The sequence below is a fragment of the Melozone crissalis genome, unplaced genomic scaffold (genome assembly GCF_028551555.1).
Source record: "Melozone crissalis strain CALT ecotype California unplaced genomic scaffold, PUWL_Pcris_2 ptg000042l_1, whole genome shotgun sequence".
NCBI classification, from domain to species: domain Eukaryota; kingdom Metazoa; phylum Chordata; class Aves; order Passeriformes; family Passerellidae; genus Melozone; species Melozone crissalis.
Window position 1 is genome coordinate 4,758,470 of NW_026535820.1, and position 22,527 is coordinate 4,780,996.

General features: G+C 36.7%; 2 protein-coding genes across 2 annotated transcripts in view; one reads left to right on the plus strand and one right to left on the minus strand.

The window, feature by feature from the left end:
* ARFGEF1 (ADP ribosylation factor guanine nucleotide exchange factor 1) overlaps positions 1–22,527 on the plus strand; it is an 84,384-nt gene that overhangs the window by 52,908 nt on the left and 8,949 nt on the right. Inside the window, exons 16-32 of the mRNA XM_054284640.1 lie at positions 289–494; positions 595–679; positions 1,219–1,390; positions 2,578–2,729; positions 5,881–6,009; positions 9,107–9,265; positions 9,586–9,736; positions 13,203–13,293; positions 14,358–14,398; positions 14,487–14,656; positions 15,279–15,430; positions 15,592–15,764; positions 16,704–16,864; positions 17,508–17,638; positions 18,478–18,607; positions 19,576–19,711; positions 19,813–19,951. Of these exons, the coding sequence (XP_054140615.1) occupies positions 289–494; positions 595–679; positions 1,219–1,390; positions 2,578–2,729; positions 5,881–6,009; positions 9,107–9,265; positions 9,586–9,736; positions 13,203–13,293; positions 14,358–14,398; positions 14,487–14,656; positions 15,279–15,430; positions 15,592–15,764; positions 16,704–16,864; positions 17,508–17,638; positions 18,478–18,607; positions 19,576–19,711; positions 19,813–19,951 (2,378 nt within the window). The remainder of the gene's footprint in view (positions 1–288; positions 495–594; positions 680–1,218; positions 1,391–2,577; positions 2,730–5,880; positions 6,010–9,106; positions 9,266–9,585; positions 9,737–13,202; positions 13,294–14,357; positions 14,399–14,486; positions 14,657–15,278; positions 15,431–15,591; positions 15,765–16,703; positions 16,865–17,507; positions 17,639–18,477; positions 18,608–19,575; positions 19,712–19,812; positions 19,952–22,527) is intronic.
* Positions 10,190–22,527, minus strand: part of MCMDC2 (minichromosome maintenance domain containing 2) — a 161,766-nt gene continuing 149,428 nt past the window's right edge. Inside the window, exon 15 of the mRNA XM_054284641.1 lies at positions 10,190–10,200. The gene's annotated coding sequence lies outside the window, so the exon portion shown is untranslated. The remainder of the gene's footprint in view (positions 10,201–22,527) is intronic.

Below are 22,527 nucleotides of genomic sequence, written 5' to 3' on the forward strand. Positions count from 1 at the left end.
CAATCATTAGTAATAGTAACTTAGTCTTGTACAGGTGTGGAATTCATCTAACAAACAAATGGCATGTGAGTAAAAGCAGAGAAGGAAGAATGTAGGCAGATACATATGAGCATGTAAAAGCATTATGATGGAATATATGGCTAAAATACTTTGCTTCAGACAATGGAGGAGAAGCAGGAATATGTTTCAGTTAACTGCAATACACGCCTCTTTTTGTACAACACTTGACTGTTGGTATTTATTTTTCAAATATAAATGCACTAGTTTGTCTTTTTACTCTTATTTTAGACTCAGGTTGGGGAGTTCCTGGGAGACAATGACAAATTTAACAAAGAAGTGATGTATGCATATGTAGACCAGCATGACTTTTCGGGAAAGGATTTCGTTTCAGCTCTGCGCATGTTTCTAGAAGGATTTCGTCTGCCCGGAGAAGCTCAAAAAATTGATCGCTTAATGGAGAAATTTGCTGCTAGATATTTAGAATGTAACCAAGGGTAAGATACACTTCTTTTTCAGAACTTTGGAAAGCTAAGTGATTAGTAAAAAATCCTAATAAATTAAATTTGCTATTCTTTCTCTCCTTTTTGCCTTCAGGCAAACTCTTTTTGCTAGTGCAGATACTGCATATGTTTTAGCTTACTCAATTATCATGTTGACAACAGATCTTCACAGTCCACAGGTATGTTGCTGGAATAAATATCCATGTAATTCATAGGCATGTAACGTTCAGGCATTGTGACAATGTAGTTGGAGCTTGATATCCAATTTAACATCAGTATGTGTATAATAAATAAGGTAGTGTATATTAGTGCATCTTTTTAAGTAACAGTATTATGTTTCATGGGTGTTGAGGTTTTGAAGGTTTTTTGGTTAGGCCTTTCTGTAAGGTAGCTTTCTGCATCATAGATAGTTTGGTCTGTATGACAAGAAAAAGCTTTTTTTTCTTTTCTTTTTTTTTTTAATGTACATCACATTTGACATACATTTGATCTGTGGATCCCACCAAATGTTTGAGTGTTAGAATGTCCTCATGGCTTTGTGGTATATTGTAGAATTGACAGTGTAGTCTTGGATATGTTGAATACTTTAAAAAGTCTTTTGAATCAGCAGGTTTATCCCTGATGGTAACTTCTTGTGGGCTGGGCAGTTTTGTAGGGAGATTGTAAATTATAAGCTTGCCTCATGTGTTGATATTTACAGCTACTTTCTGCATTTCAGGTTAAGAATAAAATGACAAAAGAACAGTATATTAAAATGAATAGAGGTATCAATGACAGTAAAGATCTCCCTGAAGAATATTTGTCTGCTATCTATAATGAAATAGCTGGAAAGAAGATTTCAATGAAAGAAACAAAAGAATTAACAATACCCACAAAATCCAGTAAACAAAGTAAGTAATGGCATTTTTAGCTTTCCTCAAGGGTTGGCTCTTCAGTTTCATTAAGCTCTCCTTTTTAAAACAGGAGTTGAATGAAGCAAGCACCACTCACTTAACTCAGAGTGAGTCCTAGCTTCTAATTTCATATGCTTTTCTTTTTAACATAAATGCATGATGCTAACCTCAAATCTGCATTAAATACAACTGCTTTTTTTCACTTCCCTTTGCATCTGAATTCCTGGCAGTCAGTGCATTGACCACGGAGGAGGCAGGTGTTGCTGTTGAGCAGCAGCACAGGGAAATCTGAGGGCTCTGTGAAGTTACATGGTAGCCAATAGGAACAGAGCAGAACATACATACTGCGTGTGTGTGTCTTCTTTTTCTTAAGTAACTGTTGTGATTTCCTGCAATAACCAATCTGTCTTCAAATATTTTGTAATATTTGATTCTTAGGGCCCTAATTTGTGCACTTATTAATTATCTTTTCCTCTCTCAGATAGAAAAGCCTTTGTTGTTTTGCCTGTTGTGAATATTGAGATGTTACTCATTCTAGCTTTTCTACAGAGAACATTGAAAGCTTTAACTTTTTCACAGCATATTTGTATCATTTAAGTCCTAGGTTAGCCTTAAGAACAGATTGCTTACAGGAAATTTGCATCTGAAAAAAAAACCTCTCATTTTCAGCATTCGTTCACTTAACATAATGTTTTATTGTCACTTTTAAAAAGATGATTATTACATGATACTTGGATTTCACTGTCTTCATGAGATGGAGGTTCTGTTATGGAAATGAAAAGGTTTAATGTAGTTCTCACACTGATAAAGGATGTCCAGTTATTTTTATTGTTATTTTCTCTGCTGATGGATTCCTATGACATATCTCTTCATTTTCAATTTAACTTCATGGGTGTGATATTTATGCTGTCAGTTGAGTTGATGGAAAAGAAATCTCTGTTTTTCAAATCTGAAAATTCTGTAAAGGTTTAAAAATAGTTTGCATTTTGAATACAAGTTTGCCTGAAGTTAAATTTTATCTATCTGTAAAATAAATATGAGAAGGCTAGTGTGATATTTTCAGAAAGTAAAGATAACACAAAAATGCATCCGAATATTGTACTTAATGAAAAATGTAAAATTATTATATTCCTAAAGACACCATTGCTAAAGATGCACAAATGAGAGAAAAAATGTGTTTGCAGGTGTTGCTAGTGAGAAGCAGAGAAGACTCCTCTATAACTTGGAAATGGAACAAATGGCTAAAACAGCTAAAGCTCTTATGGAGGCAGTGAGCCACGTTCAGGCCCCTTTTACCAGTGCAACACACCTGGAGCATGTGAGACCCATGTTTAAGGTGAGATACCTGTTTAGATAATCGTGTAGAATACCACTCTTAATACAAAATGCTAACTGAGAGGATTTATTGAAAATACTAAGGATTTGCATCTGCTGTGCTTTGCTTATTTTGTGAGTTATTTAATTTGCTACAGGAAAGAGGGGATTTTGAGCCTTCTAATCTAGTTTCCTCTGCCCTGGAATTTAAGAAGTTTCTGTGCTGGTACAAGAAGCAATGGAGAAGTTATCAGGAAAAACTTTCATCTAATGTCGTCTGTTGCAAATTAATGCTTTAGAAAGCTAAGGCTCTGGTCCAGTGTAGGGGAGGAAGCTGGACCTGTATTAAACTATTATTCTAAGCACCTCTCTGCTATTGTGTAAGTGCAAAGCTGTCTGCATCCCAAATGGTTTTTCCATAGCAGTGATTCAGATTTATAGACAGCGTGTGTTCAGCAGTGTAGGGTGCTCTTGGATGTGGTCTCTGGCATACCTAACTCACAGCAGTCATCTGCCATAAATTGTTAGGGCTTTGAGATAATTGTTAGGGCTCTTGTTTGTGCCCTGGTTCAAGTCCTGGTGCTCACATGACCCCTTTGTGAACTGCTCCAGGGAGGTAAAGTCTCAGACCTCTACCACTGAATGAACAAATGGTTCCCTGGGGGGATGTGCTGTGAGGTTAGATGGAGCTCCAGGCCTAAGAAGCTCAGAAACATTTAGGTTGAAATGTACTCTTAAAAGCTTTGAGTCCTTCTGTTAACCCAGGGCTGCCAAGTCCACCACTAAACCATGACCTGAAGTGCTGCATTTACATGTCTGTTAAATGCTTCCAGGATTGGTGCCTGTACTGCTTCCTTGGGCAGCTTGTTTCAACTTATGTCAACTGCATCTGTGAAGGAATTTTTCCTAATATTCAATCTAAACCTCTCCTGGTACAACTTGAGGCCACTTGCTCTCATCCTTTCCCTTGTTACTGGGTAGAAGAGACCTACTCCCACCTCTTTCCCCGACTCCATTGTCCTCTTTCCCCAGCTCCATTGTCCTTCTCTGGACTCACTGCAGCACCTCCGTGCCTTTCTTGCAGTGAGAGCCCAGAACTGAGCACAGGATGCAACGTGTGGCCTCACCAGTGCTGAGTACAGAGCACTGCCCTGCTCCTGCTGGCCACCCTTCCTGGCACAAGCCAGGATGTCATTGGCCTTCTTGGCCACCTGGGCACACTGAGGCTCTCTGTGTAAGATTGCAGTCTATAAAGCAAAATTATGAGTTCTTTGTCACCTTATTAAAAAACTAGCATAGTATTTGATTTGTACAGAGGAACACTAAGCACAGACCTTGTTAAAAATTTACTTTTAGGCTGTTCAAGGTATCACATGGCAGAGATGTACTATACTTTCTCTCTGCTGACTTGCTGAAGGCTGAAATTAAATAATTCACATGCAGGCATCTGTAAAATTCATAGTGTGATTTTCTTCAAGATACAAGTCCTAATACTTCCTGCCCTTAACTGTCTGAAAAGTGTATTTTCAAAGTTCATTTTCGAAAGAGAAAAAATATGAAGCACCCTGGTTAAATTACCACCCTAAATATGTTTCCTGAAGGTACAAAAAATACGAAGTTTTTACTTGAAGTTACTTGAGGATGTTCATGAACTAATTAAAGTCCTGAGGACAGTAGTGTAATGTATTGACCAGAGGGCTCTCTTCTCAAAAATAAGTGAGAACTGTGGAATTTGAATACCTAATTTTGCTTTTTTTATTTAGACTTTAATTTTCAGTAAAAATTTACAAATTTCTGGGTATTTCACCCACTGATGTCCACATAAAATTGATCATTGTAACTGTGTTTGCAGATACATTGGCTGAATTTTTAAAACAGCAAAAATTCACTTTATCCACCCATCTAAGCAGCCCAGAATTGATTGTCTGGTTTTGAGGCTTGATTTTCACCTGTATTAACAAAACAGCCTACAAATAATAGCACACATCTAGTTGCAAAGTACAGTACACAGAGCATTAGATAGTTCTTAAGAAATTATTTCAGTTTTGTAATTTTTTTAAGATTAGTTTTGGTTACAATAGTAGGGAAAATTAGGAAGACATTGGGAAAAAACATACATTTCTGAACATAAAATTATAGAATAGTTTGGGTTGGAAGGGACCTTTAAAGGTGATACAATAGGGAATTAAATCCCGAATCTGTGAATTCATCCAATGCCTTTAATACTGTCCCCCAGTTACAGTTTGGTATGTGCAAGCGTTAAATGCTTTTTGAAGGTAGTGCTTTTGGAGCTGCTGGCTTAAATGAAACCAAAGCTCTGTGGTACATCATTTTATTATGAAATTAGATGTGAAATCTAATGCTCCTTGCTGTGCCCATTGAGTCTGTATTTCATCTGGGGTGACTTCAGGTAAAATTATCTCTGAAATCATTCTGGGTTCCGTGGTGTTTCCTCTCCGTAACTCTGTGTAGTTACAGCAGGATCCTCTGCATCTTCTCACTGTTTTTTCTGCCTTTGGAAGAGGGAGACTTGACCACAAGGGAAAGACTGTGTGGTCTCTCTTGCAGTACTCAGTGGCACCTAAGAGGAGTGGGAAACATCAGTTGTGGCTTAGGTACAAAAAGATAGAGGGAAAGGGCAGCAAAATGAGTAGTGGGGAGATAAGGCAAGAGTCATGTCCTGTATTTTGCTGTTGTTGTTGTTAGCATACTATAATTTTAGTGTGATTAATAAAGTTTGCCTTATCATGAATCTGTTATATGGTGTGTTGGTTATTGCAATAAGTGTTTGTTTATTTTTCAATGTGCCGAGATAAAAATCATCCTGGGAGTGCTAAAACTCTAACAGACATCTAATTGACATAGCTTTAGGATTTGGTTTTTATAGCTATCTGAAGATGGCTGTGTGTTTGTTGCTGAGGGGGAGGACAAGTGCTTTGGAGAGGAGCTCCACTCTGTATTACTTCTGCCTCATTCTGTCTCATGTCTATTCTTTTACCATTACATGTTTCATGTCTGTATATTCTGTTTCATTTTTGTCAAAAGACAGCTTCAAGGTTGATTATGTAAGTTAAGAATGGAATTTACACTTCAGCAAGATGGTGAAACCATAACATTCCCCTCAAGTGCCAACAATTGCTGGTGATATAACACTTGCTTTGCATCCATTGCAGTTGGCATGGACACCTTTCCTGGCTGCATTCAGCGTGGGTCTGCAGGACTGCGATGACACCGAAGTTGCCTCTCTCTGTTTGGAGGGGATACGATGTGCAATCCGCATTGCTTGCATTTTCAACATTCAGGTAAAAAATGTAAGATTGACACAATGCTTTGATTTATGTACCGGCAAGAAGTTAGTGGGATTCTAAGTGTCCTTGCTGCTGAAGCTGTGCACTGCAATAGATAGAGGCTGCCTGCTTCCGACATTACTATTTCATCTGATGTTTGACTGGTAGGAGGTGACCTTTATTTTTCCTGGTGTTTTGTGGTAAGTGCTTCCGTGCCTCTGCACTGAATGTTTGTTTCCCTAGAAATTGACTACTTTTGTAGTCAATACTTTGTCAAAGTATTTTATTTCTAGCATTGCTACAAAGCTGTTTAGGTGTGTTTTGTTGTTTTATAAAACGAGTCTCTCCATCCTGTAAAATAGTATCTCTCTGAACTGGATTTGAAATACTGTTCTCAACTTCAGAGAGATTATATTAATCCAAGATGTCTTTAAATGGGTACCCTTTTAACAGTTATGGCACTGAAAATGGCATTCCTGATGTAATGAATGAATGGATCTTGCATGAAGTGCATTGCCAAGAATGCCAGACTCTCTGGCTCCAGAGAGCCATGGTGATTAAACTGGGGCTTTTTTTGGCTTTTGTTTTTCTATTTAGAAGCAATTTGGTAGGGAAGGTACAATTATGTTATTGTACATTATTAGTAAATAAATGGAGTACTGGTCTGCCATAAGACTGTTACAGACATAGCTGAAGAGAGGGGCAGGCAAAATCCATGTTTGGCTTTGTGTTATTTCATGTGTATGTTGAAAATGCTTACCAAGAGAACACACACCAACCCAAAAACCAACTGTATTAGACTAAATAAAAGATGTTGAACTATGATACAGTAGGGAATGCTTTCCTTCCTTCTCTTCTTGTATTTGTATTTGGCAAGTTAGATAACTTACCACTAATGTGGAAAAGCACATCGGGACCTATGATACAGCTGCTTAAAAAAGCCCATTTGAGATCATGTGAGGTTTCTTTCCTCTGTTTTTCCACCTAATTTCTGCATGACCACCTGTTCCTGAGCTCAACAGACTTAAAAATTTGATTACCAAAGCCTTCCCTGGGGCCTGCAGATGTTCAGTGAAACACACTTCAGTTACTTTTGTTCCTAAACTGCAGAAGTGGAACTGGTACCAATACCAGTTTCAGCAGCTGCAGAGTTTAGCTCCCAGTGCTGCAGTGGTCAGCCTTGCTGGGGAGGGCAAGGACATGTTTGCTCCAGGATCCCTGTGATTCATTTGTACCCTTCCACTGGCTTGGGACATGATTGAACTGGAGGTATTCCAAAAACAAATTTTTAAATTTCAGAAAACGGAAGCGTTGCTTTTGCATTTTCAGTGTAAGCATTGCTACTTGGTTCTCTGTGGAAATTCTGTCTTGTTGATATAATTAAAAACAGTACTGGTTTGTTGGTAATTTCAGTGTTACAGGATGATTCCAGTTCACAAGGTCTTGGTTAGGTGGGATATTGTCTGACTGCAGACACCGTATAGCTCTGATGATTTGAAGGAGACTGGCACATCAGTATTTGAGCTGGTTTAAGCATCTTTTCTGTTGTAATGAATTTTTTCGTCACGTGCTTAACCAGTGATGGCAACTTTCCAGTTTTCATTGTGGAAATGTACAGAAATTAAGATTGATGTCTATTAAGAGTTAACATTTACACACCTTGGGAGATAATGGAGGGACCTGGATTCCTTTAATTTTAAGAAAAATTCCAAAGTACACAATATAGTTTAAGTTATGCATGTTCACCTCTAAAACCTCAATTATAGATTCTGGTTTTAATTATTTATACTTTTAATCTTAGACTTGTCACACTTTTGTTTTTAAGCATCTGAGAAAAGATATGCATCAGAAGGATGCACCTAATCTACTTATATCATCAAGTTTCAATTTCTGAATGATGGACACATTATTTAGTTGTTTGTCTTCTCCTGTGGTGGCTTAGAAAAAGGGGGGAGGGGGGAATACCTGCATGAATGAGTAGGACTGAAAATGTTTTGTTTTTACAGAAAATATGCAGTTTGTAGAGTCTAAAGCTTCGTTGCTTAGTACTCTTTCTTTGAGACTTCATTTTTCTGTGCTTCTACATCATTTTCTTTGCCTTTGCCAGCATACCCTGCAGTAATGGTTGGCTTTGAATGTGGCAGCTGTTCTGCAGTCAGTTGCTCAGTGTCAGTCTGTCCCCTCTACCATAGCCCACTATTGTGGTGTTAGTGTTTTCTCTGTGGAATCCCATTGTTTCTTGGGGGTTTTTTTTTGTATTTTATATTTGGTTGTTTTCCATGCTCACTGATTTTTTACTTTAAAAATAGCCCTAAATATCCAAACAGTTAAATATATTTCGTAATTGTCATTTGTTTATCTGGTGTAGAACCATTTCATTTTACAGCCTTCAGTTTATACATAACAGGAGAATAAAATGCACTTGTGGGCTCAACTGTAATCCCCTTTTTACCATTGTAATTGGTTCATGTGAAATCTGAGAAGTTCCCTTTGTTGCTTTTAGATACCATACATATAAAAATTGGGTAAAAATTGGAATTTTCTTTTGTGAGATCTGTCTAGATTTTGGTCACTTGATGTTTACCCATGACACTTCTTCAGAAGCTTCTGAGATGCTCCAAATGGTGCAAATTAAGTCAAATAGGTTTTGAGTAATTACACAGAATTGGCATAACTTGCCTTTTAGATACATTTTTTAGATTTTATTGACAAAAAAATGCTAAAGCTTCAAGGAGTCTGCTTAAGGCAGCATTTTCAGAGTAGGTCTGAGTATGGTAGAAGAATACTGAAAACTTAGCTAATTAGCAACATTTCTTCTGAAGCAGCATCCTCTTTTCCCCACAAATACCAAACCAGAAATGTAAGCACATCTTATATGTCCTGTGCTGTCAGACATTACACTTCATGTTCCTGAGTAGAAGGAACCTGATTTCATCCCACAGATATCTCGTTACTGGTGAAGAACTTGAGATATTTTCAATATGCTTTGGAAATTCAGTTCTAGGAAGAGAAAGATAAATGGTATAGTTGATGAAATCATACGGATTGTACTAAGAACAAGAAATGGCAAAAATATTTATGAGACTTGTGTTTCTTTCCTTCCCATTTGCAGCTTGAAAGAGATGCCTATGTTCAAGCACTAGCAAGATTTACATTGCTTACAGTGAGTTCTGGTATTACTGAAATGAAGCAGAAGAACATTGACACCATTAAAACTCTCATCACCGTGGCTCATACAGATGGAAACTATTTGGGAAATTCCTGGCATGAGGTACAAGTCATTTGTACTTGAACTGTAAGAAAGCATGTTCACTGATTCTCAGCACAGTAGTGTGCTTGTTTGTGCATAAACACAGTGGGGTTTAGGTAAGTGCTGCATGTACACTTCTTAAAGTAGCAAAATGTGTCTAAGTGAGAAATAAAACTGAGAGGGACTAATCCAGTACTATTTAAATTATATTCATTTTAGAAAAAAAACCAGATTTTTTGACCTCAAGTATTGGAATTTTTTCCTTCTAAGGAGCTTTACTTGATTTTTACTATTTCAAACTGCTTTTGGTTGGTAAACAACTTCTTCATTCTCTGCAATAGATTCTGAAATGCATCAGTCAGCTTGAACTGGCACAGCTAATAGGAACTGGAGTAAAACCTCGCTACATCTCAGGGACAGTGCGTGGCAGGGAAGGTTCTTTTACTGGAACAAAGGATCAGGCACCTGATGAATTTGTGGGGCTGGGACTGGGTAAGTGATGCAGATATTAAGTATTTCATTCAACTGGTTTTGTTCAGAGAACTATTTAAATTTGTTCTGTGTTTTTATGTGAATTTCTGACAAAAGACCATGAAGTAGTCCTTGTAAAACATGCTTTGAATAGACTTACTCCAATTTCTGGAATATTTAGTTTGCTCTGTTATTATTGTTAGGGTGGAAAATGTAAGAAGATTATATATGTTGTTCATTTCTATTAAAATATCATTTTACAACTAAAAATGGATTGCAGATGGTATGACCAGGTTTAATAATATTGCAACATTAGTGTGCCAAGTATTTTACCAAGCAAGCAAGTCAGTATGTGTAGGTTAAGCATCTGTTGTGGAGCTTTGTGAGAAATACACAGAATTCAAACCAAGTGGGAGATTAATTTAGCTTAAATTCTGGAATTTCATTTCTTTCCTTTTCTGGTTACTTTGGTACTGAGTAAGTGCCTCTTTTAGGCTTGAGCACCAAAATATACTGCAAAAATGAGATTATGTTTCTTATCTTCCTAGAAAAGTATAAGACTTACCTTAAATTTATCTTTAGAATGTTGGGAGTTTTGTTTATTTGTTTGTTTTAAGTGGGAACACAGTTAAAGATATATAGGTGTAAGGGATTGAAAAACTCTGGAAGCATCAAAGTGAATATGTAAATCTTTTTGACTATGAGACAGTTCCAGTTATAGTGTGATGCTCAGTATCTCTTGCCTTTTGAACTTCACTCACAGCCAAACAAAAGGTTTTGTCTTCCCTCAGTTTTGCATGTAATTTTTTTGAGTAATGATAATTTTCTGTTTTTTCTGATCTTAGACCCCAAACTAGTCCTAATCATCCAGGTTTGTGTTCTCCTCAGAGAGTTTTTCTTCTTCTATAGTCATTCCTTTTCTTTTCCTTCTGCTCCCCTTTGCCCTGCCTCTCTGTACTCCTCTCACCTTGCCAAGCATTGATGAAGGGAAAACTTGGGCTTGGAAATCAGTGAGTCTGCCAACATCTAACACTGAGCTTCTTCCTGCCCTTCCAATATGCATCCTTCAGTATTCCCTGATGGCTTGTGCAACTTGGCTACTTGCAATTCCTGGCAGTTTCTCTAGGGCAGTTTCTCAATGCTGCAGTGACTGGCCTTTAAAAGTTTTAAGTCCTCATAACTCAAGAATGCAAGTGGTATTCAGGTGTCCCTAAATCATACTTGCCACTCATTGCTATAGGTCCAGCTCATAAAGACCTTTTGCTGCTGTCAGCTACATTTCTAGGGAAAACAGTTTATGCCCAAATTCATAAAATGTTTTTCTCTGAATTCAATTTCTGGAATGCTTATTACAGTGCACAGATGGAAACTTGACCATTTTCTTCTTCTTTTTTTTTTTTTTTAATAACATTGCTTCAATCTTATAGGAAAATGCTTAACTTGGTTTTTATGCACTAAAGGGCTGTTAGAACGTTTTCTCAACTGTTTTAGTTATTTCATGTCTTTCCACAAATCCTTTTTTGCAGATAGTTTAATTTTCTGTGATTACTCCAAGGTATGCATTGGAACTATGGGTTTCAAGCAAGCTTTCTATAAACCTAAATTCCTGTGAAGAACACATAGTGTGTATGTCCATATACACAGACACATATTTTACAGGAAAATAGTTGTTTAGAGTGAGTCAAGTTGCAGTCTGGTGAAACAGAAACTCCATCTTTCAGACCTACTTGCAAAATCAGATGTGGATAAGTGGCAGCACTCACTATTCTTGCTGAAGTTAATGTGTTTTCTGAAATAACAAAGATGAACAAAACCAGACCCAAAAGCTCCTTTGCTCATTTTCTGCCTCAGCAAGAATTCAGGTGTGGCTGTTCAGGCATCTGCACTCAAATGTCTTTATCTCTTGTATCACCTTCCTGTTGTGGTCCTTTTTTGTTGTTTTACTTGGAAATTCAAAGCATCACAAGCATGGGGGTTGTAAAGGAATGAATAAGCATCTAGTCTGTTGCTCCTTTGGTAGGAATATTGCCTTACTTGGAGTTGTAATTGTGAAATCCACATTTCTCCTATGTCAGTTTCTGTTCACAAAGTTGGAAGACAAAACTTGCTGCTGTGAGTAGGTCATAGCCAAAGTATATGGGCTCCTGGGTAACCAGAAATCCTCCTTGGAGAGGGAGAATCTGAGAAATCTCTTTTTCTGTAAAGCAGAGTTACCTAGCTGACTGCTGTGTTTGATTGTAAAAGATTTCACAACTGTTAGAGTGTGAGTCTGCTGTTTGTTCGGATTTTCAAGCACTGAATTACAAATCCTGTGATAACAAGGAATTCTCACATAAGCTGGTAAAGTTCTGACTCCTTGGAAGTAGCCCTTCAGATTCTCTTCACACTCTGCTGCTCATTTGATATTTCTTAGCTCACTCATTACCAACATTCAAGCTAATTGACACTGGCAGCTTGTGTGCTTACAAGAGAAGTCTTGATCAAGCGCAGTGGTGTTTTACATTGCTGAGATACCAGCATGAGGTTACATATGTAGGTACAGAAAAGTTGTTCCATAAATGCCCTAGAAAAGTACTTGAGTTAGGTAAGGTTGTATAGATTTGACAGACAGTCATCTCCAGCCACCTCCAAGTGTGGATGGAACAAGGCTCTGAGGCAGGCTGAAACATGAGAAGTTTTTCTCTCAGAAAACCTCTGAGATCAGAACTATTTGCCTTCTTTCAGTCTTCTCTTCTTTTCTATATTGCTTTAAAAAAAGCCCTGCATACATCGTATATGGAATTACCCAAAGTGATTGCAAGATTCCTGCTTTTTTTTGGAGATTGCTAAAAATTTCAGAATTTTTCTCACTGCAAAGTTAACAGTTTCTTCATATGAGCTTTCCCAGATGTGAGTTACAGTTTCAAGCCTCCAAAATAAATAATTGCTGGTTTTATTTATAGATATTTCTCACTATTTTGGGGTGATAATTTTGCTGTAATTGAGATGTAGCTTAAAGATGGAATTTTGGTGGAAGCTATTCTTTCTGAATGATGAGAAATCTTTTGGGATGGATTTACTCACTTGATGCTAATTAAGCGTGAAAAATGCTCCTCTAAGCTATATTGTCAGTCATATGTTGTGTGTTCTAAGTGGCAAGGTTACCAAAGTTTCATTGAACAATGGAGGAAAAAGGTGATTCTTGTGGGTTTTATTTTTTTCACTTGTATCTGTTGCTCCAAATGTGGACAATTTTTAAGGACTAATATAATTTATACATGGATAGAGACATAATAATTAGGTAATCAGGATAATTAGGACTTACCCCAACATGTAGCTGTTCACTGAGATGGCCAGCTCATGCCAGGGAAATTCATAATGTGCTTCTTTTTTTTGTGAATTAAAAATATATTTAATTATAGTGGTAGTGGCACAACTTTTATTCTTCTTTCTTCCCAACTCATTCTCTATTCTTTTTTACCCATTTTTCAATTTTTTCTCACTGTAGTTGGTGGAAACGTGGATTGGAAGCAGATAGCAAGTATTCAGGAATCCATTGGAGAAACTAGCTCCCAGAGTGTTGTTGTTGCTGTAGACAGGTACTGTATTAAATTTCTTGTTGCCACCTGAAGTTTTTCAAGCAGTATTTGAATACCCTGTGCTAAGAAAAGGACCTTACTAATTTATTTGGAAAAAGCCTATATAAAAACTACCATAGAGAAGTGTGTTTCAGTTAGACCGGGGTGGATTTATTTTTGCATCATGGGTGTTCGTGCAAGAAGGAGCAGGGCAAAGATTAGGCAAGAAGCTTTTTTACTGATAAAAAAATTACTGCAGAAGACTTACAGAATGGAGTCTGCTGTAGTGTCTGCTGAATCTTGATTTGCTGTATATAGTAACAGATTGCAAATTTCATTTTGCCTTAGTACTGAGGGCATTATTGTCAGACTCTTTTTCTCCTAAATGTAATTACTGACTCCCTGCTTTCCTCTAGGTTATGTAGATGTTTTCTGAAATGACCAAAATTATTATTCCAGTCTTCCGTTCTATGAATCACATTTATTTTAACTGGATTTGGCTAGGCAGAATACATATTATGAACATTCCCTGTCTATATCATACAGTAGTGATCAGACTGAAGTGTTCATGAATCTTGCTTGCTCAGCTTGTAAGAAATCAGAACATATAATTTTCTTAATGGTTGTCAAAATTGATGAAGAGGTATCATTTTGAAGGCTTACAAACATTTCTCTGGTTGAAGTACAGGTAGCAAGATCGATGTCAGTTCAATGAAAAGTTGTCTTGCAATAAAATCACATCAAGTGCACTGGAAGCTTGGTGTCAAACACACCATAGCTGTTTAGGTTTGCAGTGTCCCTCCCTGCTTCTTAATGGGAAGTGTTTCAAATATCTACTTTTCATGGCAAATGAGTATTGTGCACTCTGGAGACATTTGAGTTGTATATTTCAATCAGGAATGATAAAAGCTGACAGTACTCTCACTATGTCTTTACAGTTGTGAAAAACTAATTGTTTTTTAATAAATAAAAATAATCAGAGACAGTCTGTATATTGTTAAAAAAATAAGACAAGGAGGCTTGAAAACATTTAACAGGTGCTTTTCTTAAGAAACTTTAACCATGTCTTTAACTGCACTCTACAGAATATTTACGGGATCTACAAGGTTGGATGGAAATGCTATTGGTAAGTTTCATCTCTTCCCTACCTCTCCCCACCCCTCTAAACTAAACTTTGGAAAAATATTGCATTAAAACCTGTGGTCATTTAACAGTGGATTTCGTTCGCTGGCTTTGTGCTGTGTCTATGGATGAGCTGCTGTCTGCCACCCACCCTCGAATGTTTAGTCTGCAGAAGATCGTAGAGATTTCTTACTACAACATGGGCCGGATCAGGTTACAGTGGTCTAGGATCTGGGAAGTTATTGGTGATCATTTTAACAAGGTATCCCTCTTAATGCTTATAGTGCATACTCCTTCAGTTATTGATACAGATTATTTTATTTTGAACTTTGTAAAATCATGCTTATATGAATCAAAGGGGTTTTTCTATCCTTCTCTGTAAGCTTAAACCAACAAAAATTGTAAAGCTGTAAAGCCAGAAAGACCTGTGAGAAGGCAGAGGTACACAGTATAATAAATATAAAAACAGAAGTATACATTACCTTATTTATCATTACCTGATTCTAGAACTGGCTGCTGTAATTTTTGGGGGTGTTTCATGATGCTTGGTTTAAGAGGTTGTCTTCAAGTCTAAATTGACTTTTTATCAAATGAATGTTTGACATGCATTTTTAATACAGCTGTTGAAGTCTTTTTTAGATGGCTTGCTTGTTTTTACAAGGTTTTAAATGCCAAGTTATTTAACGTATTTAACATAGAAAATAGCTGGAATTAGGGATTATTGAATTGCATACACAGTGTGATTTCTAGAGTTGACTACTGCTTAATTTCATTAATTTTTCAGTACTGCTTAGTTCTCTGTTATCAGCTGTAAAGGCAGCCTGTGCTAATTCCATACAAATTCTGATGCAAGCTTACTCTGCATTTCTATTCTACCTTCTCAGGTTGGCTGCAATCCCAATGAAGATGTAGCTATTTTTGCAGTAGACTCATTAAGGCAATTGTCAATGAAGTTCTTGGAGAAAGGAGAACTTGCTAATTTCCGATTCCAGAAGGACTTCCTAAGACCATTTGAACATATCATGAAGAGAAACAGGTAATAACATACAATTAATTGAATTGCCTGGCATCACAAGCATCAACTTCTGCAATTAATTTTTCAAATTGCTTTTGTAAAATCAGTCATTAGAGAATTATACTATTCAAATTGATTATGTAATTTAGTTTAAAAAATTATTGTTTATTATCCTAATTTAGGTCTCCTACTATTCGAGACATGGTTGTACGGTGTATTGCACAGATGGTGAATTCCCAGGCTGCTAACATTCGTTCTGGCTGGAAAAACATTTTTTCAGTGTTTCATCTGGCAGCCTCAGATCAGGATGAAAGTATAGTGGAACTGGCATTCCAGACTACAGGACACATTGTCAGTGAGTATGGACAATATTCAGACATCATGGGAGCGAGTGTCACTCCAGAGCCCAAGAAGCTTTGTGGACTCACAGCCTGCATAGTAGAGCCTGCTTTCATGTCTTGGAACCAATGATTTACACTTTCCAATTGGTCCTCTGGGAAAATGCTTACCAGAGTAGAGTTAACTGGTTTTCTTTATGCCTTTTAAAAAAACTTGTCTGTTTGTTGCATTCTGTAGTAAAGCAACTCAGGCTTTAGATAATTCTATTTTAATGTGTACATTTTTATTTAAATTAAATATTCTGGGGTTTCCCCTAGGGAAGAAAAAAAGTGCATATTTTACTAATATGTTGTTTGCTTATCTTTTTCTGTTATTCTGAATTGTGCTTGTGTAAGGCCCATTTAGGAGAAGGTGCTGAGATAGGGAGGCACTAGATAATTTTTTCTCTCTCTGTATTCTAATCTAGATCCCAGGCTTTAAGGGATCTCTTTATTCTGTCTGAACATCTGCAAGTTTATAAAACTGTTTCATGTTTGATAAAACACTTTTTTTCCCTCAAAAGCAGCTATTTAAAAACAAGGCATCATGTTGCTGGCGAGGAGGTCCATTAGTAGATGGAAGTCCATACTTCAGGTGTCCCTCTTAAACTGTGGGGACACAGACTAGTGTTAAGCAGCCTATTTCTGTAGTCTTGCTTAACTATTACATTTCCCTGCTTTAGTCCAGGTTCTACTTTAATTTATTTTTAATACTCGCTGTCAAAATGAAATGCCCTCTGGGTAATTTTTTTTTTATATTACTTTTTTTTCTTTAGTTTTTCTTACTACTCAGGCATTTGACAGCAGCAATCAATGAACCAGTCTCTCATGACTTCTGTTACAGACAGTTCATATTAGAATTAATACATTTTAAAGCATGACACTTTTTTTTCCTCCTTTTCACACTTTTCTCTCAGCAATCGTGTTTGAGAAACACTTCCCAGCAACCATAGATTCTTTCCAGGATGCAGTGAAGTGCTTGTCTGAATTTGCCTGCAATGCAGCATTTCCAGATACCAGTATGGAAGCGATCCGCCTCATTCGCCACTGTGCAAAATATGTGTCTGACAGGCCTCAGGTATAGTCTGTGGTAACTAAACTATAAGTGCTTATATAAAGAAAAAATAGCTATGCTAAACTTACTGGCTTCCCTTCAAGTTTCATGGATTAATGGGAAATGTACTTTATTCAGAAACACTAGGAGTATAAAATGCCATAGGCTTTGAAAGTATGTGTGATTTTTCTATTCTTCTTTTGTTCCCCTCTGCCCATCCCTACCACTCAGTTCAGCTTGCATTCCTGAGAGCTGTTGGAAATCAGCATATCTCAGGATCTGCTCTCTGCTGGGAAATTGAAGAAACAGATAATGGCATAACCAAAAATGTTTGATATCCTCAAAATGTTATGGTTAGGTCCTCACTTCAGGATCTATCTCTGTAAAAAAACGAGAACAAGAAACTCACACTGAACTGCAAGCAAAAACTGGTGCTTGAATACGTAATCTTGTTTATTTTTTAAATTCATTCATCATAATATTCTAAGCATTAGTTTGAAAACCACTTCACTTTCCCAGTGCTACTGTTTTAATTGCCAACTCATCTGAGCTATCAGGGTACAATACTGTTGCAGGAGAGATTGTTGCTTACACTCCACACTCCAAATTGTGTTTTATTGTTAAGAATCTAACTTCTGTGACTGTCTAACTCTGTTTTCTTCTAAAGGCATTCAAGGAATACACAAGTGATGATATGAATGTAGCTCCTGAAGACAGAGTGTGGGTGCGAGGATGGTTCCCAATTCTCTTTGAGTTGTCCTGTATCATCAATAGATGCAAATTAGATGTAAGAACCAGGTAACAATCAGTATTTGTAATTCAAATTTTAAAAGGCTTACTTTATACTTTTGAAACAAAAACAACTCTTGGTAAATGTAATCCCTGTAAAATGACTTATGTATTTGATTCAGGTGATACCACTGTGGAAACAACAAACACCCTTTAAATAGACACTGGAATATAGGAATTAAGTCTGTGTTCTGTATATTTTAAATTTTTATTTTCTGTTATAATAAATAACAAAGTTATGTAGTTGTGATTGCATTCTGTCTGGCTCATCCCACTTGCCTTGGGGATTTTAAAACTGGTTTTATACCATGGTTCATTTAGTGATTGGGGATTGCAGAAATGGTTAAAAAAAGCAAAGCTGTATTCTGATTTCATGTAAAACTTGCTTATTTTTCTGGAATATGATTTTCCCTTGTAAAGCATGTTCAGTTATAATTCTGATGTGAAATATGAGGGGCTGTACACAAATAACTTTAAATTTACACATTGGCATGGGAGCTGTGCACCTGGACTCCCTTTATAGCTGGTGAAGGTTAATAATTGTTTCTAGACTTTTGTACTTTTTAACTGGAAATTTTTGTTTATTAATTTTTGTGGCCCTTGGTAAAGGAGTTGATTTACTATTTTAATTTCAATTTACCACAGCTCTCAAAAATATTTTTGGCTATTGCCTGCAACTATAAAGTGCTTTTTTACAAGCTGATTTTCTACTTATGTTTTGGATACTCGTGTATGTATATTTTTCTAAACAGTTTTTGAGTTTGTTATTGCTGCTGTAGTTGTACTTACTTGGTCTTGCTCATGTCTTTCTGTAACTCTTGGTATAAGCTGTTCTTTCTTCATTTCAGGGGCTTAACAGTAATGTTTGAAATAATGAAGACATATGGCCATACTTATGAAAAACACTGGTGGCAAGATTTGTTTCGGATTGTCTTCAGGATATTTGACAACATGAAACTGCCAGAACAGCAGACTGAGGTGATAAAAGTGGAGGAAGATAATTTACATGAGAACTACATTTACAGTAGAAAACCTGTAATATAACTTAGTCAAGTAATGTAGGGTAAACCTCAAAACTTGGATGGTGGAACCTGTGGTTCTAGTAGCCTTGTTTTGTTTTAATGGCATTCTGTTGGCAGGTGTTGTCACTTTTTTCATTTTTTTTAAAGCCATAGTTGTAGAAGACCTGGTAGTTTACACTAGGAACAGCAGAAGAATAGCATAAAATGCAATGTATCTAGGGCTTGTAAGTAGAGCTGTAGCTTTTACATATGATGTTTGGAATATGAGACACACAGGATGCTCATTTGAGTGAGGCTTGTAGTCAGCAGTGAAGTCACAATTAATAGAAATAAGTTCTGTTACTTCAAAATTTTTGATGACAAGGCAGAAAAAAAACCCCTCAGCCAAAGTGAAACCAAAAAAACCCACAACCAACCCACAGACAAACATCAACCACCCAAAACAGCACTGTGCTGTCATTGCACACTTTTGACCAGCCATTCAGGTTTTGATCTGCCAAACCAGAACCAGGTACTGCTCTGAAAAACAACTGAAATGGGCTTTAAAATGTAACTAATATGTAAATTGTTAATATTAGAAGTTAGATCAAAATTACCAATTGTTTTAGAGGCTTTGTCTGGCTGTTTGTAGTAGGACATGTCTCACTTCAATAATTTCTTTTCCCCCCTGGAAAATGCTTAAACACAGCTTTAGCTTGGTGTTAAATCATTGAGTAGGATTGGACACTAAGACTGTTTGTCTGTTCCTGTAGTTCTTTTTAAACCTGCTTGTTAGCAAAGCAGGAGTTAAGGCTCCAGATTTTGAGGTTTTGAGATACAGAAATGAATTTCATGTCACTATAAAGCAAATTGAGTAAATACAAATATGTTTATCCAGAAGTTTCACCTTCAGGTTGTAACTCTTCTGTTTTTTTTGACTCCTAGAAAGCTGAATGGATGACAACTACTTGTAACCATGCACTTTATGCAATCTGTGATGTATTTACACAGTATTTAGAAGTACTTAGTGATGTTCTTTTGGATGATATATTTGCACAGCTGTACTGGTGTGTGCAGCAAGGTAGGAACTGCACAAATTATGTTAAAACAATGTTAATATTTTACAATGTTAACATTTACTGTTGAATGTGAATGAACAAATACCCTGTTTGTCTCTTACAGACAATGAACAACTGGCACGATCTGGTACCAACTGTTTGGAGAATGTTGTCATCCTTAATGGTGAAAAGTTCACCCTAGAAATCTGGGATAAAACTTGCACTTGCATGCTGGATATTTTCAAAACTACAATCCCTCATGCGTAAGACAACTGTTAATATTAATACTTTGTGAAGTAGTTTAACTAGATGATTTACCCATTTCAAACTCTTAGATATCTCATGGGTGGGGTGAACAAAAAGCTGTTAAGTGTGGGCTAAAGAGAAACAGACTTACTTGCAACGTGGTGGTAAATTAGGTGTAGGTATTCTGTATTGTTAATGATGAAGTGTTAAAAACTAAAATACTGTATAGGAGATAAGCAAAAAAACTCTCCAACAACCCCCAGAATGTAATATGAATCAGTTTTAAGGTTTTGGATTGTTGGAGAAGTACTATATGAATTTTTTGTTTGTTTTTTTTTTGTTTGTTTGTTTTTGGTTTTTTGGGGGTTTTTTTGTTTTGTTTTGTTTTTTTTTTTTTTGGTAATAGAAGATGCCGGCTTTGCTGTTTGTAATTACATGTGGAGCTTTTGCCATAAAATACTAAAATACTGCAGCAGTCTTACAGATTTAAGTCTGTGTGGTTGATGGTTAATTTTCATCATATGTTTGTATGAATCTTAATATTTTTGTGAAAATTTTCTTGCCTATTTGGTAATTCTTTCCATTCGTATGATAACTCTGTGTGAGGTTTCTTGGAGTAAGGCTGCACCATTCCAAGTGCTGTGTTTCATCCAGTTGATAGTCTTTGCTTCTGGGACCTACTTTAGGCCTGAAGAAAACTGAAGCAAAAGAAACCTTCTGCATGTCAGTCTTTCCTTTGCCTCTAAAATTCCTCCAGTTTTAGAGTTGTGTATCAGCACTGTAAGAGAGCTTCATTCATCCATTAAAAGATAAAATCTGTCACTACCTCACTTTTGTTTTTTAAGTAAGTAGGTATAAATTAATTCCATCCATAAATAAGTCTAAAATGAAGCTGAAACATTTGGGAGCTAGCAAGATACTTCTGTATTTTGGTAACTGCCAAAAATAAAATTGGAAGCCACATCTCTGGATGTGGAAGTTCAGCTGAATTAACCCTAACTTATTAGGGCCTGTACTTGGAAAGATTTTGAAGTTAATATTCACTAGCAGAACATTTGCTTTGGTTTCAGCTTATGATCAAAACTTACATTTCTGGGTATTCTTATAATTGAATATTAGAAACCTTTCTAGAGCAGCATTTTGAATATCTTAATATTTAGACATACTCAAAATACTCTTGTTGCCTTTAGTTATATCTAATTTGAAATATGTGTATTATTCACTTTGATGTTGAGGCCCTTCTGCTTCTCCAGTGGGTTCTTTTCCTTAGGAGAGTATCCAACTCCTTCCTTTAACTTTCTCTTTCTTTCTCTTTTAATCTTTCTGTATCATCTTTTGAGAACTTCGTTATGTTATTCCTTTTTAGATTTCTGGGAGGTTCCCAACTTTTGTAGTCTTATTTTGATTTTATGTAAGGGTACACATCTTTTTTTTTTTTCTTTCTCTTTCTGGGTCCTAGGAGGATACTTCTTTTTTGCCTCTCTTTTTGTGACATCTGGTTGTTTTTCTGAGACTCCTGGTTTGGCTGACATTTCATATTTTATTTCCAATCCCTCTATTATCCTTTTTTTCTTTTGCAATGGAGCTTTTTCTCCCCTCCCATCCTTAGTGTTTTTATTATTTTATTTTTTTGACAATGCAAAAAAATTGTTATCAGTTTTAATTTACCAGTTTTAATAAAACCACCCAGTTCTAATATTCAGCTTGTTGTGGTGCCTGCCTCAATGCTTAGAGAAGGCAAATGATCTCTTTACCTTTGTTTTTCCATGCCTGGAAGTTACACAGTAGTTAATGTTGAAATGAAGGCAGACAAATCACACAGTGTTATATATGAAAACTTTATGGGCAAGTGCTTTATTGCCAGTTGTCTTCAAATAGTCAGAGGCTGTGAATCTCTGGAGTGTAAAGTATCTTCTGGCAGAAGTTCTTATTAGTCTGATCAGGTAGAGTTTCATTTGTTCTTTTTTAGCATTCATATGAAACATCTTCCAGGTGTTGTGCAGCTTCTCTAATTTAAGAGCTGCAACATTGGCTGCACGAGTTCTTAGTTGCAGTATCAGCCTCTGCTGGTTCTTGGCAAGTTACTTTTTTGCAGAGAGAGTTGATCATATTTCCTTGTTTGGAAAATGTACTATAATATTTACTCAGCTACCAATTTCTGCAAGGGTCAGTTACTAGAAAACCACAAGCCATGCTGCTGCCAGGCTTCTGCAGATCACCAAGGTGTTGATAGCTGGAGATACTCATACAGAATGACACAGAATGGCTGAAGTTGGAAAGGGCTCTGGAGGTTTTGTAGCCCAACCCCTGTGCTTAGGCATGGCCACCCCAGAGCACTTTTCCCAGCACCATGTCCTGACTTTCAAATATCTCCAAGGGGGGAAGCTCCACAGCCTTTCTGAGCAACCTCTGCCTTGTGCTTGCTCACCCTCACAGTGAAAAAGTGTTTCCTCATGCTCCTAGGGAACTTCCTGTGTTTGTACCATTGCCTCTGGTCCTGGCATTGGGAATCACTGGAAAAAGCCTGGCTCTGCTTTGCCCCCACATTTCAGATATTTATAGTGTGTTGATGAGATGTCCTGAGCCTTTTCTT